General features: G+C 39.3%; 1 protein-coding gene across 3 annotated transcripts in view; it reads left to right on the plus strand.

The window, feature by feature from the left end:
- The window catches only part of HECW2 (HECT, C2 and WW domain containing E3 ubiquitin protein ligase 2), a 175702-nt gene that overhangs the window by 101549 nt on the left and 58940 nt on the right, over positions 1-15213 (plus strand). For all 3 annotated transcript variants that reach the window (XM_061457064.1, XM_061457059.1, XM_061457073.1), the window contains 2 exons: positions 1069-1176; positions 12971-13065. In XM_061457064.1, the coding sequence (XP_061313048.1) occupies positions 1069-1176; positions 12971-13065 (203 nt within the window). The remainder of the gene's footprint in view (positions 1-1068; positions 1177-12970; positions 13066-15213) is intronic.

Genomic DNA, 15213 nt, shown 5'->3' on the forward strand with positions numbered 1-15213 from the left:
AACCACATAGAGTTGGGGTATTTTTAACTTTAAGGGATATCAGCTACCACTGGAAAGAATTTGAATGCTGTATTTGAGGCCACAGGTATAATTGTCTAGTTAAGAAACAGCTGCCTAAATGCACTTGTAAAACATTTAGGCTTAATTTAGCATAAAGGACTTCTCTGTGTAAATGAGTTAAGTTGGATTTATGTTGGCTTCCTCTGTGAGATCGTAACTAGCCTTTGTGCCCTTTCAGACAGCTGTTCACTCTGATTTTCTGTCATTCCTACAGTGTTCTGGGTGCCTGAATACAAGCTGGTGAATGAAAAATAAACCGCGAGACCTGTGTTTGTTACCGTTAGGACCAAAAGTTTAGTTCAAGAGAGGAAAATACTGATACTGCGAAGCTGATCTGCAGATACTTACTGTTTGTTTCTCCATTCTCTTTTGAATGTATTCTGGTGAATCTCTTTTGTATGCCTGCTTAGTAAGTGACTGGTCTGCACTTTGATCCTGTAACTCAACTTCACTGATAAGGAATAATACTGTACCTGTCAGAAGACTGAAAGTGTCAGGTATTTTGGTGTATGTATAAGAATATTCTTACTAGTTTCTGAAGCATAGGATATTAAAAACTGAAGCAAGTCTTGATACCTCTAGTTGCAATTCTGTACTCCTAGCTAGGGAATGAATGTTAGATTTTCACATTGCAGAGCAGTACCACTGTAGAAAACAGTAGGTAAACTCTGTGATGAAGTTTCAGTGAGCTCTCTGCTCCCAACAGCCTCTCTGTTGAGTAAGGGAAGTTTTGGAATTTAATACCTTACCTTGGCAGGTCATCTCTTACAGGAAACCATATGTTTACTTTGGCTGTATGTATGCCTGCTCACTCTGCATAAATTGATCCAACTAAAAACCATGAAAGAAAGTCCATTTATCTTTTGCCAGTTATTCTGATTCTTTTTAAATTTAATTTCTTTTTAATGCAAGTAATTTTTTGTATCTGAGTCTCTTGCAACAGAAAACTGAGAAAACTGCTCTCATAAATGCTATTGATACTACAGATACTTTCATTTCCTCTTTCAGATGAGAACTCTCCAGCCAATTTCTGGGATTCCAAGAATCGGGGAGTGACCGGCACACAAAAAGGACAAATTGTATGGCGAATTGAACCTGGCCCCTATTTTATGGAATGTGAGTACCTATTTTTCCAATGCATATCAAAAGGCAAGCATGCTTTTGTGTCAAGCCAAGTCAACAGGATGGCATTTGATACCCATTTCTTCAATCCCTCTGATAAACAAAAGGGTTTGGTCATATTGCTCTAAGGGCAGCATTTTCCAGTGCATTTGCTGGTTGTTACAAAAATGGAGTTGAGCTTAGATGTACATTTATATTCTAGGGTGTCATGGTTTAACCCCGGCTTTTAACTAAGTACCACATAGCTGCTTGCTCACTTCTTCTCTGCCTTCCTGATAGGATAGGCAGGAGAATTAGAAAAAGGTAAAACCTGTGGGTTGAGATGAGAACAGTTTAATAACTGAAATAGAGTAAAATATAATAAAAACAACAGTAGTAATGAAAAGAGAGATAACAGAGAGAGAGAAGCCCCAGAAAGACAAGTGATGTACAATATAATTGCTCACCACCCACTGACCCATACCGAGCCTGACCCAAGAAGCAACTGGTGGTTCCCAACCCACTCCTCGCAGTTTATATATACTGAGCATGATGTGCTATAGTATTAACTGTATACCAGGTGAAACTAGAACATAGGGATATTCTTAGTGTTCTTCAGTTTAAGGGAGGAAGAAATTGCCTTTTTCAATGCCATACAGTATATACACATTGAAAGATGAAGTCCCTTCCCAAGAAGGTTAACATTTCAGCTGGACAAACATTGATAGTAAATGCACTTGAAGGACATTGTAATAAGATAGTAGTGCTTGCTTGTTAGTATGAAGGTTAGATTTGTCTCTAGGAAATGCCAGTCTCTTGTCCAGTTGCACCAGGATTTCTCAGCTAAAGTTTTGTTGTGCTGGGAAATCCACTAGGCAGTTTGGAAATACCAGACCTTTATGTGACTGGAAGAAAAAGGCTTCAGCTGAACTCCGTAAGGAGTATTGGTAGCCAAGCTTTAAACCAGATGCTCCGCCACTTCCTTAGTTACCAGGATTTATAGGAAGCTAAGCCACTCTGCTGTGTGCCTTTCGTTTGCTTGGTTTGGTTTGGTTTTTTGCTCTTTGATGAAAAGGAGCTATCTTACCATCTAAAGTGTATGACTCCCTAAAGAAATTGACTTTTTTAATCCCAAGGTGTTATGTCTGAGCTTGCTGGAAACTCTGATATACCAAGCATCAAAGTGGCAATCAGTCCCAAAAGAGCTGTGAGCTGCTCTACCACCTGTTTAGCCTCACAGCAGTGAATCCTCCCTCACAAATAAATAAGTAGAAATACTCCCACTCTGTTACTTCACTGTACACTGCAGGGCTGCTAACTGTAGGTCTTGGCAGGAATTTTTATTCTAATTAAATGACATAACAGCAGTACATGTATTTCAAGAGGTGTTGTGTACCCTGTACTATAAATACTTATGAAAACTTCTTATTTCTAGAACTCATCATTGAATCCTGCCAAGTTTTTAATAGGATAAAATTAAATCCAATTTCAGGAGTTCATTACAGGAAAAATGATTGAACTGACGATAAAGATCAAGAAGAATAATAAACATCAAGATAATTAACTTTCCTGGAGCCAAAGACAGTTGTATATCAAAGCAGATTAAAATAATGTTAGGAGAGTTCATTGCCTCGTCTTTCTTCTACATATACTCTGTTAGTATTGTTACCAATATGAGCAGTTTGACTTCAAGGATGTTTAGATCTTTTAGCCAGTTACGTGTTGCTCCATGATGCCATGATGTATGGAGATGAAGCTCTTGAGTTCATGTGGTAGCCTAGGCTAATGCTTCAAGAACCTGTAGTTTTGACTTAAAATCGGTTGCAACTGACTTTGCATTTTGCAGCCAGCTGATAGAATGCAGGAAATATGTTCTTTGGTTGTGGTTAGCTTTACTGATGAACAGCTCTGCTGCCATACAATGAACTAGAGACAAGCAATTAGCAGCAGCTGAGAACTGTCAAAAGGAATGTTTATGAGCATCTGTTGCTATAGCACATAGTATGGCAGATAAATATGTCACCAGTGACACCTGTATTTCTAGTGAGACATCAAAAATTACACTGAAATACTTGACTGAATTTCTGATTCCACTTTTTAAACTAGAAGCTCTACAGATAACACGACCTTGTTTGCTCAGCAATGTTTTTTCTTGGAGCTTATAGGTGTTGAAGCACCTCTGATAGAGGCAGCTGCTCTTTTTCTTTCTTTCTTTTTTATCCCTCAGATCACTAAATCACAGCCCAGGCACAGGCAGCAGGTGGCTGTGCAGTTCAGGTGCAACCACAGTGTTACTGCCTCTGCCTCCCTGCTATGGACTGGGGCACCTCCCACAAGACCAGGATACTGAAGGCTTCATCCAACCTGGCCTTGAACACTGCCAGGGTTGGAGCACATATATACCTGATTGTTGAACTTAAGATATCTCTTATGCTTTAATCTGACATTATTTTCCAACTTTGGAAAGAACTCTACAGTTGTAAATTTCTTGTGCTTAGAAATACCTTTGATAAGAGGCAGAATTTATCAGATGCAGGTCATAGAGGTTTGTCATATTCACTCCTCAGTAATGACATGCAGCAGACCAGTAGCAATGTGACTATGCTCCTCTGTGAATGAAAGAAGACAGTGGAGAGCAATCCCAGATTCAGCAGCAATGTCCCTGAATTTGTGAAGTAGCATCTCCAGTAAGAGAGAACAATGTCTGGGGGACTTGTATGGACAAAATGGATCAATCTAAATTCATTTGGAGACTAAGCACAGCGTAGGAATGCTGGTTGCATCCAGCCTCCTGCTCTATCTGGCACTTGACCTGGTCAGCTGTGGTTTGTAAAGGACAGTATTGAAAACCTTCAAGGACAGAGATTTCACAGATGCTGTAGGTAACCTTTTCCAGTGCTGCAGTATTATTCCAGCTGAAAAGGCTTTTCTGGCACACCGTCTGAATGGCAATGCTTAAATCTGGAGCCATTGCCATTGCCCCTTTTAAAATCTTCTGATAGAACTGGAAAGAATTGAGTTTCTAATATTTGTCTTGCCTTAACCTCTTCTTCACCAGACTAAGCAAGACCAGCTCCTTCAGCCTCTTCTCATAGGTCACATTTTCTCCATTCCATCTTTCTAGCCCTCTGCTGTCACCTCTTCATTCTCTCCATGCTCTTGAAGCTAGGGACCCAAAACTAGGCACAGTATTCCTCACCAGCACCAAGTAGAGGGGGACAGTAACTTCCATCTCTCTGCTGGTCACACTTCTTGTAATGTAGCCTGTGAGGTGGTTTGTTGTATTAGCGATGAGAACACGCGTTCAGCTTGGTGTCCATCCTGAGGCCATTTCCTTTTCATCTTGCAGCCTGTCCAGAGGCCATAGTGATGCACGGGGTCCTTCCACCCCTGGTGCAGAGACTTGCAAGTCTTCTACTTGAACTTGATGACATTACTTTTGACCCAGTCTTCTGTCGCTTGTGCTCTGATGTGTAGAGAAGCTCCAGCAGGTAATGGTAAGCTAGGTATATAACTGAGTTAGAGCTGGGCTTATGTCACTGCAGGATTTTCAGGCTTGGAGTTGTTTCATGGTTGGAGCGCAGACAGTGCTTAGTTGCCACTGCCTCTATACTGCTATACCTACATGACTGGTAGGCTCCCTGCTCTACCTATACACAAGGAGAGGAGGGGGATGTTTGCTGCAAACCTGAGAAGCCTTGAACCAGCTCTGACAATGAGAACTGAAGATGCTTCTTAACACTTACGGTGTAACTACATTAATCCTTTAGGTTTTTTATAGTCAGAACTGGCCTGAAGTTGCCTACTTTTTTGGCAAGGAAAGGAACAGGCGTTACTAATGTTGAATGATGAGATCAGGCAGCGTGCATACTACCCCAAAGACTATGGTTGTGTTTTTTCTCTAGCAGTCTCAAAGCTTAGGGACGTTACATGTCTTTTCGCCAGTAATGTAACATCTCCATAGGGCGAAGTGCAGAGGCTCATAAGCTCACTACCAAGCCATATGCAAGTGAATCTCATGCAGAAGGAGTATTTCCAATTTAATTGCATTAATGTTAATCAGTGGGAGTCAGCTGGATTTGGCCTCAGATTCTTTCTGCAATCCTCAGATTTGTATTTTTTAAGAAAAGCATCTTATGGCCTTAATTTGGGGAGGCGTATTTCCATGAGCATAATTGTAAACTTACTGAGCTTCACTGAGGATTGTGGAATTTATGCTTATGTTTTAAGGCAGGCCTTGGATTAATGTTTTTCTGATTTTTACATTACTGTATATCCTTAGTTTTGAAACTCAATTTTCCCATCATTCCATTTATTCTTAAAATCCCTCCCTATGGATTCAGCATCTCCTATTTCCCAACTAACATGTAAAGGCACAGTTTGCCATCTGTTCTATTCAGATCAAGCAACCTGCAGAAAAAAGGGCAGGGAGAGTCTCATCACCTTCCTACTAAAACCAGACAGTAATTCCCCACAAAGCACCCAAAATTAGCAAAACAAGGATGATCAAAGAAAACTCTTACTTGCCTTAGACAAAAATCAACACCAGATCAATCTATGAACTCTGCCCTGGGAAAGGAGAATCAAAGGAATCAAAATGAGTTTAATGTATTCCAGAAGTACAAGAAGGATCTGAGTGACTGAGGAAAGGGAAGGGGGGGCGAAGCATATGCAAAGGAGAAGGAAAATGCTTCCAAAATACAAAGTCCAGCTCACCATCAGGAATGGCTGCTGTCCTTAAGCTGTCACCTCGAGACAAAGTGAGTGGCTCTGAAATGCAGAGCCAACCAGTATGGAGGCATACATACAGAATGTATGTTTCCCTACAGAAGGAGCAAAAGTGCCATGTAAGCATGAAAGAGAACACAGTCATTGTAGAGATTCAAGAAGGTGAATTTGAGCATCACTATGCCCAAGATGTTGTTTCCTTACTCACATAGTAGAGGTGGCTTTAAAACATCCTGTTCTGAGGCTTGATAAAATGTGGAGGAAGGAAAACAATGACTCATTAGACGGCTCCCTCAAGTTGTTTGCTGTGTAAACTGCAGAAGGATTGCTAAATGTGGCCGTAGCAGTACAGTTTTCATCCTGCTTTGGTAAAAGGAAAGAACAGGTTGTTCAGGGGGTATTATTCTGAACAGGCTGCAATAATGTGAAGTTGCAACACTGCTTCATGCTTTCGCATTTTGTATGGTCATCTCATATATACCATGGCATAAGACTGTTCAGGTCCTTAAGTACACCAGGGCCTTTAGTCTCTGATGCAGCAGAGGCTGCAACTGACTCAGGAGTGATTTTTAGATAGCAGAGTGTTTCTCTGGCTGTAGCAGTCTGAGCTTGATACGGCAGGGTTTCCCTTTGGGGCATCATGGTGGAACAGAGATGGTGGTACTCCTTATGGAAAACAGAGCTAGCAGAAAGATAGATTGAAATAATCCATGGAAAGGCTGGTGATAGAAAAAGCATGTGAAAGGAAGCTTGAATTTTATGAAGACTAGCTGATAAAAGCTGCTGCTCGTTTATAAACCGCAGCTTCCAAGTCAGTTTTCTGCAATATGGGGAAGGACAGATCATGTTGGGGGTGTACTGGGAGGGAGATTCAGTACAGTATAGTCATTGTCACACAACAGGTAATTGGTGCTTATGCACTTCATATGCAGAGTCCCCAGAAGGTAAAAGCTGTATGTGTTCCAGTAGTTAAAATGGGCCAGGGGCTGTTTTCTGCTGCTGGGAGCAAGTTACAGAGTGTGGCTTGCACCTGTGCAGCCAACCCTTCCCCTGTATCAGGACCCTTCCCCTCTATCAGGAATACATGGTCAGTGTTCAGCATATTGGATGGTCGTGTGCTCTTGAGTTCCTACCATGGTCCTGCCTGGTTTATTGGTACAGGCACAGGCCAAGATCCTCCTGAATGTATGGGACTTGTATTTGTAAGTTATAGCCTTGGTCCCGTGAGTATTAATTATCCTATCAGCAAGAAACACCTTAATCTACTCTACATATAGTGCAATGTCTTTGTTGTTATTTATGATAGTTGATATAATAGTCATTATTGTGAGTAGAAGAAAAATGTATTGATTTGCATGTATTTTCTTTACCAGTGCCATGGTTTCATGTCTTGAGCAGTAATCCATAGTGGCAGCTGTTGGGATTCATCCAGAGACTGCCAGTCTTGTCACATCAATCACTGTGGCTAAATTACCTCTGGTGCCACACCGTGATGCTTGGGTGCAGTGACTGTGTAGATGCTGTCAGTTTTGTACTTAAACCCTTGGGCTAGTAGCATAAGCAGACTATGAGGGGTATTCAGAAAATGTGGTAAGATACAAATTTGATTACACTGGAATTATGTGACAAGCGAGGTTTTGTGTGGAGTTCTCCATATTCAGCCTCTATTTCCAGGAAATCATAACTTTGCAAAAGTAGTGTATTGAGACTGAAAAAAACTTTGTAGCTAGCACAGTGCACTTTCAGCTCCCTTTTTTGTTAAAGAAGGTAATAGATATTGAAGAAAAAAGTTACGAGTTTAATGATTGAAATTAATGGTGCCTTTAGCTTTTAAGGGTGGCCCTAGCACGGAGGTTTTGTTACTAGAGATATGAGCACAGTTTGGTATTTTTAGTGGTTTTTACCAAAATGGACAATGTTAATGGATGTTCTGTCAACATAATTCATTACTTGTATTCAGTCTTTATATATTTTGACCACTTAAATTAAACTTTATAAAGGTCATGGTTTTCTTGTATGAGATTGTTCTGAGCCTGGAACACTTGCCTGTGTAGTACCCTGCAACCAGTGCCTTTTCAGTGGTCTGTCTGGGGACCCATGGTTATTGTCTCTACCCTATTTATAAACACATTCACTGAGTTAGAAATACTTCTTATTATTCTTCTGCTATTTATATCTGTTGTCTCATAACAGCTGGTTTTGAGTATCACAGATAACTGAAACAGGATCAGGTTTGTATTTTTCACATTTGTGACAAGCCTCGTTAACTTCCTTAACCATATAATACTCCTGGTGTTTTGTTTTAAAGGTTAGATTATAATTAAATGCTTTGCCAAACTGGAATATAATAGGCAATGCTCGTGATTGTAAGTAGGAATGTCTCAGAGCGACAGCAAAGTGAGCGAGGCTGGCATGGATAGGTAGGCTTCGTTATCTGAACAACCATTTGTCCAAGTAGTTTCCGTTGAAGCAGGTTAGATGAAAAGAGACCACTGGGACATAAACATTTTCTCTTACTGATTCTGTTTTACCTAAAAAGCTTTCTGTAAGTCTGCTTAAGTCCCTTTGTAAGTGTTTGTTGGTTGGATTTTTTTATCATTACTTCTGTAAAATAAACTCTATGATATACCTGCTGTGAGAGATGGCAAGTACCTGGAGGCAGCCAGCTTTTGCACTTGTGTTCTGCTGCTGTGATTGCTACTTCCCAGTAGGAAGTAATCAGAAAGGTACGTGGTTAAAGTGATGCAGAGAATAGAATGCTAAATGCCTGAACAAAAAGGGTTCACCAAACTGTCATGCTAAGGGAAAGAAATTCAGCTGGCAGGACATGCAGAGCAGTTCTAAATTCCTGAAGTTGTTTATGAGGTGTTCGGGTTGAGCTGGGCAAAATTAGGGTTTAGCCCACTGCCTTTTCCCTAGGTTGCATCTCCCTTTGTAGCTTTGTAAAGCCTGAATGTGAGTAAATTAGTTTGTTCTAGAGACAGAGTTTTCTTAAATACGTTTACAGAACAAGCTCTCGAACTTTTTCAGATGAGTTTGTGATGTCAGGATTTTCCTCATTGAATGTTGGAGGGCATATGGTTATGTCTGCAGGGTGCCATGGATTCAGCCTGAGTAACTTCTGGTGTCTAGTTGCACTGTCCAGGAAGTGTTAGCTGCTGTGAGGTTTCCATGCAGTTATCTGGGTGTGCTGGTTATCTCCACAGACTGTTATAACCCAGCTGGGATATGACTTGTGTTTTGGAGGTGTCTGCCCATCCCTTCTCAATGGAGTGTGGGGTGGTTCCACCTCTAATAGAGGCTGGGATATATGTGAAGCAATTGTTCTTACAGCAAACAGTTTGTTTTCCTGAATTATCAGTCTCCTGGAGACAACACAATCTGATGATAGAATTATGTTCATGTGTTTCTGTGTTCCAAGTTTATGTATTCTGAGTATCTTTTTATCCTAAGGCGTTTTTTTTTGTGGGTAAAGCTAAAGTATTAAAGATAGTAAAAAGGTAGTTAAAGCAGGAGACTTCAGGGAATTTGTGATGTTTTAAAAGGAAGCTATTATTTGGTGTAAGCTGATCTCTTTATTATGGAAGAGGCAAGAGCGTATGGTCCACAGAGGGAAGTACAATGCTATAATTTCATGCAGGAGTTCTTTTGAAATTCAAATGTCAGTGTTTGAGTCCCAGAAACCTTTGTTAATTCCAACATTTTTATGTAATGGACTTGAGCTATAAAACTATGGTTATAAAATGATAACAGCTATAGGCTTTTAAAGAAGGGTATTATGGTTTTACAGAGTGTTCAGATGAATTAACATATATATTACTTTTTGTAGCGCTGTGTGATAAAGAATCATGGATACTCCAGTCTAATTTTTGCCTTATTTTTAAATGAAGAAGGAGTTTCCTGTGGTCTGTATGATGTCTGGCAGAATGTCAATGACAATGGGACATGTGGGTTATCAGGAACACAGAGCTAGGTACAGTCATTCTTTTTGCCCTATGAATGAAAATACTTTTTGTTCTGAAATGTCGTATTTGAATAAGACAGCAGATAGTCTTGTGGTCAGGTATAGATATCTTTCGCTTGGTGGTTTTACTGCTATTAACTTTTTCGTCACAGATCACATACAAATCTAATTAACTTGAGGGGAAAAGTAGGAAAGAAAAAAGAGAAGTGCAAGATTTTTCTAAGGGAAACATATGGTAACTGCAGTTCTGCCATTCCTTTGTGTAGTGCTGTATAAAGCCCAAACTCAATCAGTGATGCTTCTTTTGGGAAGGGGAGAAAAAGTCTCCAATTTATAAGTGCTCTGCTTTTTCTAATTATTTCTAGCAATTAGTCCTGAAGGCTCTTTTTTAAATTATGTGGTTTGTTTAGTTTATAAGAAAGGGATCATCAGATCTATTTCTTGAATCAAACATTTTTTCCTATTGCCAGCCACATACAGGTATTGAAAAATACTGTATGCTCTTGGAAGTCATTGAGAGAAAGAAATCTGAGGATGCAAAGCTCATAGCATTGAATTTCAGCTATTAGGGGAATGTATATGTCAGTGCAGTGAGAATATATACCGAACTTCTGTCCACCATCATGTTATGGACTGTCTGTGGATAGAAGCAGCTGATAACCTTTCCGTTGCTGAATTCCTTTCAGAATGGACGAACCGAGAGAAGGCAGTCAATGACAACAGACTGAATAAGTAAGAGTGCCAGAAACTCTCTGGAAAATAAAGTTTAGGTCACAATAAAGCTGAACAGTGTAGGTGGAAAGTAGTAGTCTTGGTGGAGTAGTTCATTGACTTCCCATGGTCTCATGTAGTCACGGTATGTTCCCAGTGTGATTAAGAGGTGTTCAAGACTTGAGTCCTGCTTACTTAATATGTGCATTTTACAATGTGGATAATCCACCACTTGGTATAAGTCTTGCCAGCTTCCACAAGTGCTGAAACTCCAATTTTACCTGAGCTTGAAATTGGTTTTGTGTTTGTTTGGATATAAGCATTGTTGGTAGGTCAGAAGAAATTGCTTGGTTTAGGAAGAAACTGCCGGTCCTGACATGTAATTTTTAGGTCTGGTAAACCTTTGTAGGTGATTAGAAAACCTGTCTGGATTTTGAATTTTGCTCTAAAGCTTGTGGTAAATGAAGCATATTTTGGCTCTGCGTGTAAACTCAGATGTGAGGAGGAGGAAGTGGGATCAGCAGCTCCTCCACCTCATAAATCCCTGGAGGCACTGTCAGCCAGACACTTTCCTTTGAAGAGTAGTTCTGAGGTGCCTCTTCTTTGTTCTGGGAGGAAGATAGTAAGTAAATGTTGTTCTATAACTTCAGAAAAAATTAAAAAAAAATAAGTAAGTAATTCTTTTTGGCTGAGCAGGCTTGCAGGATGGTTTTCTGATCCTTCTGAGTAGGAATAAGTGGGTATTTTATCTTGCGGTGATGAAATACCTCAACCCTCAAGGAACGATGCTATGTGTTTCAAAACCGTATACAAAACATTGCACTTTCATACTTCAGGACTACCAACATATTGTTAAACTAAGAGGAATTGAGCTGCCAAGACTTCCATGCACATCCTGTGGTCTCTCTGAACTGGCTGCTGCAATTTCTTCCCCCCTCTGGCCATTTTTGTCTGCCTGTGGCCATATCTGTACCCAGAGGTAAACCCTCCTCAAACTTACATGGAAGAGTTATCCCAATGGAGAAGGAAAACAGAGACATTGTTCCAGATAGGGGAAAATCCCACAGGATTGAGGGCAGCCATAATTATAGCTGTTCTGCTGGTTGGAAGAATGCAGAGGAACAATAGTGGAGGTCAGGCTTCTGTTAAATGCAGTTTAGCAAGCAAAACTTTATTCAGTGGGACGAGAAACATTGTGTGTTTGCCTTTCCTGTGTTCCAATATAAAGTGCTTCAAGCTTCCTTCAGATATATGTTATGCAACTTCTTCCAAAGTCTGACAAGAATCATCCTAGTATAAAAATGTCTTGTTAAGCCTTTTCATTAGCTGGTTATATTGAAATAGTAGCAGAAATACAAGCTGCAGAATTAGATAGTTACTTTTTGGTCTGTTAAATAACAGAAGGACCCAACACAAAGAGGACATAAGTAGCTGCTCTAATCTTAATTTCCTCTTGAAGTATTTCTGAAGATGGAGCACCAAATGATGGATTCTGATTGTATAGAATGAGCTTTCAGGAGTACATCAATCAGCATATTGATAGCTTTCCACCACAGTCAACCATACCTGCATGTCCAAACTTCAAAGAGTTTGAGTTTTATAGTACTTTATCTCATCCTCAAATTGTGTATGTTTATTCTCTTATTTTACCAGGATCAGGCTATTTTTGGTTTGGCATACTGAAAATATAAAGGCTTGTAAGGTCCCACAAAAAGGGGAATAGTAATGGTTAGGATCTGCAGGACTTAATACAACCTGCAGAACTTTTAAAAATTTTCACCAGTGTTTTGAAATCCACTTCTGTGTATAAGGCTTCCATTTTCATTTGATTAATTAATTTAAGAATAAAACATATGTGTAATTATTTTCTTATTTTATTAATCACATTAACCCTATTGCATTGAAATGGACTTGTCTTCAGTGATTAATACTGTTCTCATTTCCTTCTCTCTGGATCCATATAAAACATACAAAAGTGGCTTTGTGTCAGCAGCGGCTTGTGAATACCTTTCTTACGCAATAGTGACCATGGACATCTCACTGAAAGAACTGGGAAAAAATGAGCTGGTGGTGTTTTTTACTTACTGAGTAGAAATCTAGGTAAAGTTAAGAATTAAAAGCAGGATTTACCAGCTCTGTAGCTGAAAACCTGTTTAAGGTTCCCTTTGAGACAGGTTTCCAATTTTCTACAGGTCGAGAGAAAATCAATTTCAGTTACAGTTACTATGTGCTTTTAAAGTGAAGACCTATCAAATTAACTTCCCAAACTCAGACTGTGTGAACAGAGGTGAATTGTGACTCCCTATGTGCCCATATTCCTTTCATTGTCTCTCTTTCGCCTGGGATCAGTCATGAGGGTTTTAACGTGATTTTTTTTTTTGTTTTGTTTTTTTTGTTTGTTTTCAGCTGAAATAAAGATCTGCTTTAAATACTACCATGGTGTTAGTGGAGCCCTCCGAGCTACTACTCCATGTATCACTGTGAAAAACCCTGCTGTGATGGTAAGGTTAGCCTATTAGTTCACTGTATTTGTATAAAATGATAATACTAACTGTCAGACAAACCAATCAATGTAAGTCTTGTAGTTCTACCAGTGGCTGCAAGTTTTTGCAAAAAATTATATTGCTGGATAAAAATCACCAAATTTGGGAAATTGTTTTCATGGTTTTATATTGTTTGTGATAAAATGATAGTAAAAAGTCACTGAGCTTAACTGATGTGTTTTATGCTAAGAGCTTGATTTTGCTTGGTTTCAGTTTTGAGGCTTAGTTTGCTAGAATTCAACACTGTAATAGAGATGTTTTTCACAAACTGAGTTGCTGAGATAGCAATTGTTAGTATAAAAATGAGACTAGACAAAACTCTGCTGTTGCAAAAATTATTAATTTATTTCAGTGTTCATATACCGTTGAGGTGTAACAATTCTCTGACTTTGAGAATAGTTGTCTTACTATGGTTTTATTGTAAGACTTGTTCTTTTGAAACACCAGAAGTTTTAGAGGAGGTTTTTTTTCTTTAGGCCTTTAAATAAATAGTGAAAGAAGACCCTTCCAGACTTCTATCCAGGTGCTTTTGATGGCAGTAATCTGTCTAACAGGCTAGCTCTTCAGTTGACATGAAGTTTCACTGTGCATTCGATTCAGTGATATAGCTGCCAAATCTTAAATCACATCTGTCAGGATGCTGTCCTGATGACTGAAGATACTGTATAGCACAAGTTATGCAGACTATAGAGCTTTTATTCTGGTCCTGCGCTTTTTCAGCATTGTGTATTATATAGCTCTATGATACTATATGTGCTATACTAGGTTTTATATCTCATTATATCAAATGGTTTTTTTTTGTTTATCTTAGAATGACAGACCTAGTGATAGCGTCATTTAATTAACACCTGTAACTAACAATAGTAGCATTTTGCAGCAGCATGAACTTTTGATATTTTACAGAAGAAACTATGTAGCAGTTAATGAGCTTGACAGCCACTGTCTTTAACATCAATTTATAAAGACAAAATGGTAGCCTGATTTTGAAAAGAGGGGGAAAAACCCCATCTCAAAATAACTCTTAAAATGGGCTACATACTGCACTATATTATTACCGGGAAGCAGAATGGTGATACTGGGTGGAGAGAGCATTTGAACTTGAGTGTTTTCTTGACCTTGTCATACTAGCCACACATGTTTGTGAGATTCACTGCACAAAAGGACATCTGAACTGTCTTTAAATAGCCATTTATTTACTTGGTAGCTACCTGAAGACCTGTCTTTCAGAGTCATTGGCCAATCTTGGCAGGTATTTAGATTTCTTTCCTTTGAAAGGTAACAGAGGATCCTGGGTATTGTACAGAATTTATACACCTGCTAGAAGGTGCAATTTGATATAAATGTTTTATTTGCACTAACAGTGTAGGCTTCCAGTAATAGTGTTAGTTTCCCTGGTTAGATTGTCATAAGACAGCTTAGATGAGACTTCCTCAAAATATCATGATGGGTTAGTTATACATAACTTAAATGTTAATACCTCACACCATTTTCATGGTTTTGATGTTGAGCTTGAGCAGTGTGCAGTAGCGAATACTTTGTTCTCTTGGCACACGTTGTGTGTGTTGTTATGGGAATGCTGTTTGTGAAAGTGGTAAGAGAGTCATGGCGTGCCCACTCCCTTTTCTTTAAGCTGCAGTAAATTACCTGCTTCCCTGGATCATTCTACATTTTCACTTTACATGGTTTGCTGGGAGACATGTTTTGGGTTTTCCTCATACTGATGGCATATCGCACCAGGCATTTCAGTCCATCTTATTTTGGAATAAGCAGCTAACTAGCGTGCTGTTGTGCTCATTTGAACCAGTGAAAATACAAGGCCTGATGTAGCATTCAGAAGCTCTGTGTTACACCAGATGAGATAGCTTTTGTAGTGCAAAAATAGGAGCAGGAATGCTGGGGTGGCATTTTGTGCTTGGCACAGAAAAGCTGAAATTGCTATTCAGACCATAATGGAACAGGAAAAGGTTATGAAGCGAAACAGGGATATGCCAGGGAATAATGTTACAGTTCATTTTGTTATAGCTGAATTGTGGGCAAATCCTATTTTTTGTAAAATTGAAGTAATGATTAACAACATAAACAATATTGTTCAGAGTCACTGGTGTA

The sequence above is a fragment of the Pezoporus flaviventris genome, unplaced genomic scaffold (assembly GCF_033815535.1).
Source record: "Pezoporus flaviventris isolate CSIRO_AGI_PZ_B2104156 unplaced genomic scaffold, CSIRO_AGI_Pfla_v1 ptg000001l, whole genome shotgun sequence".
In the NCBI taxonomy this organism is placed as follows: Eukaryota; Metazoa; Chordata; class Aves; order Psittaciformes; family Psittacidae; genus Pezoporus; species Pezoporus flaviventris.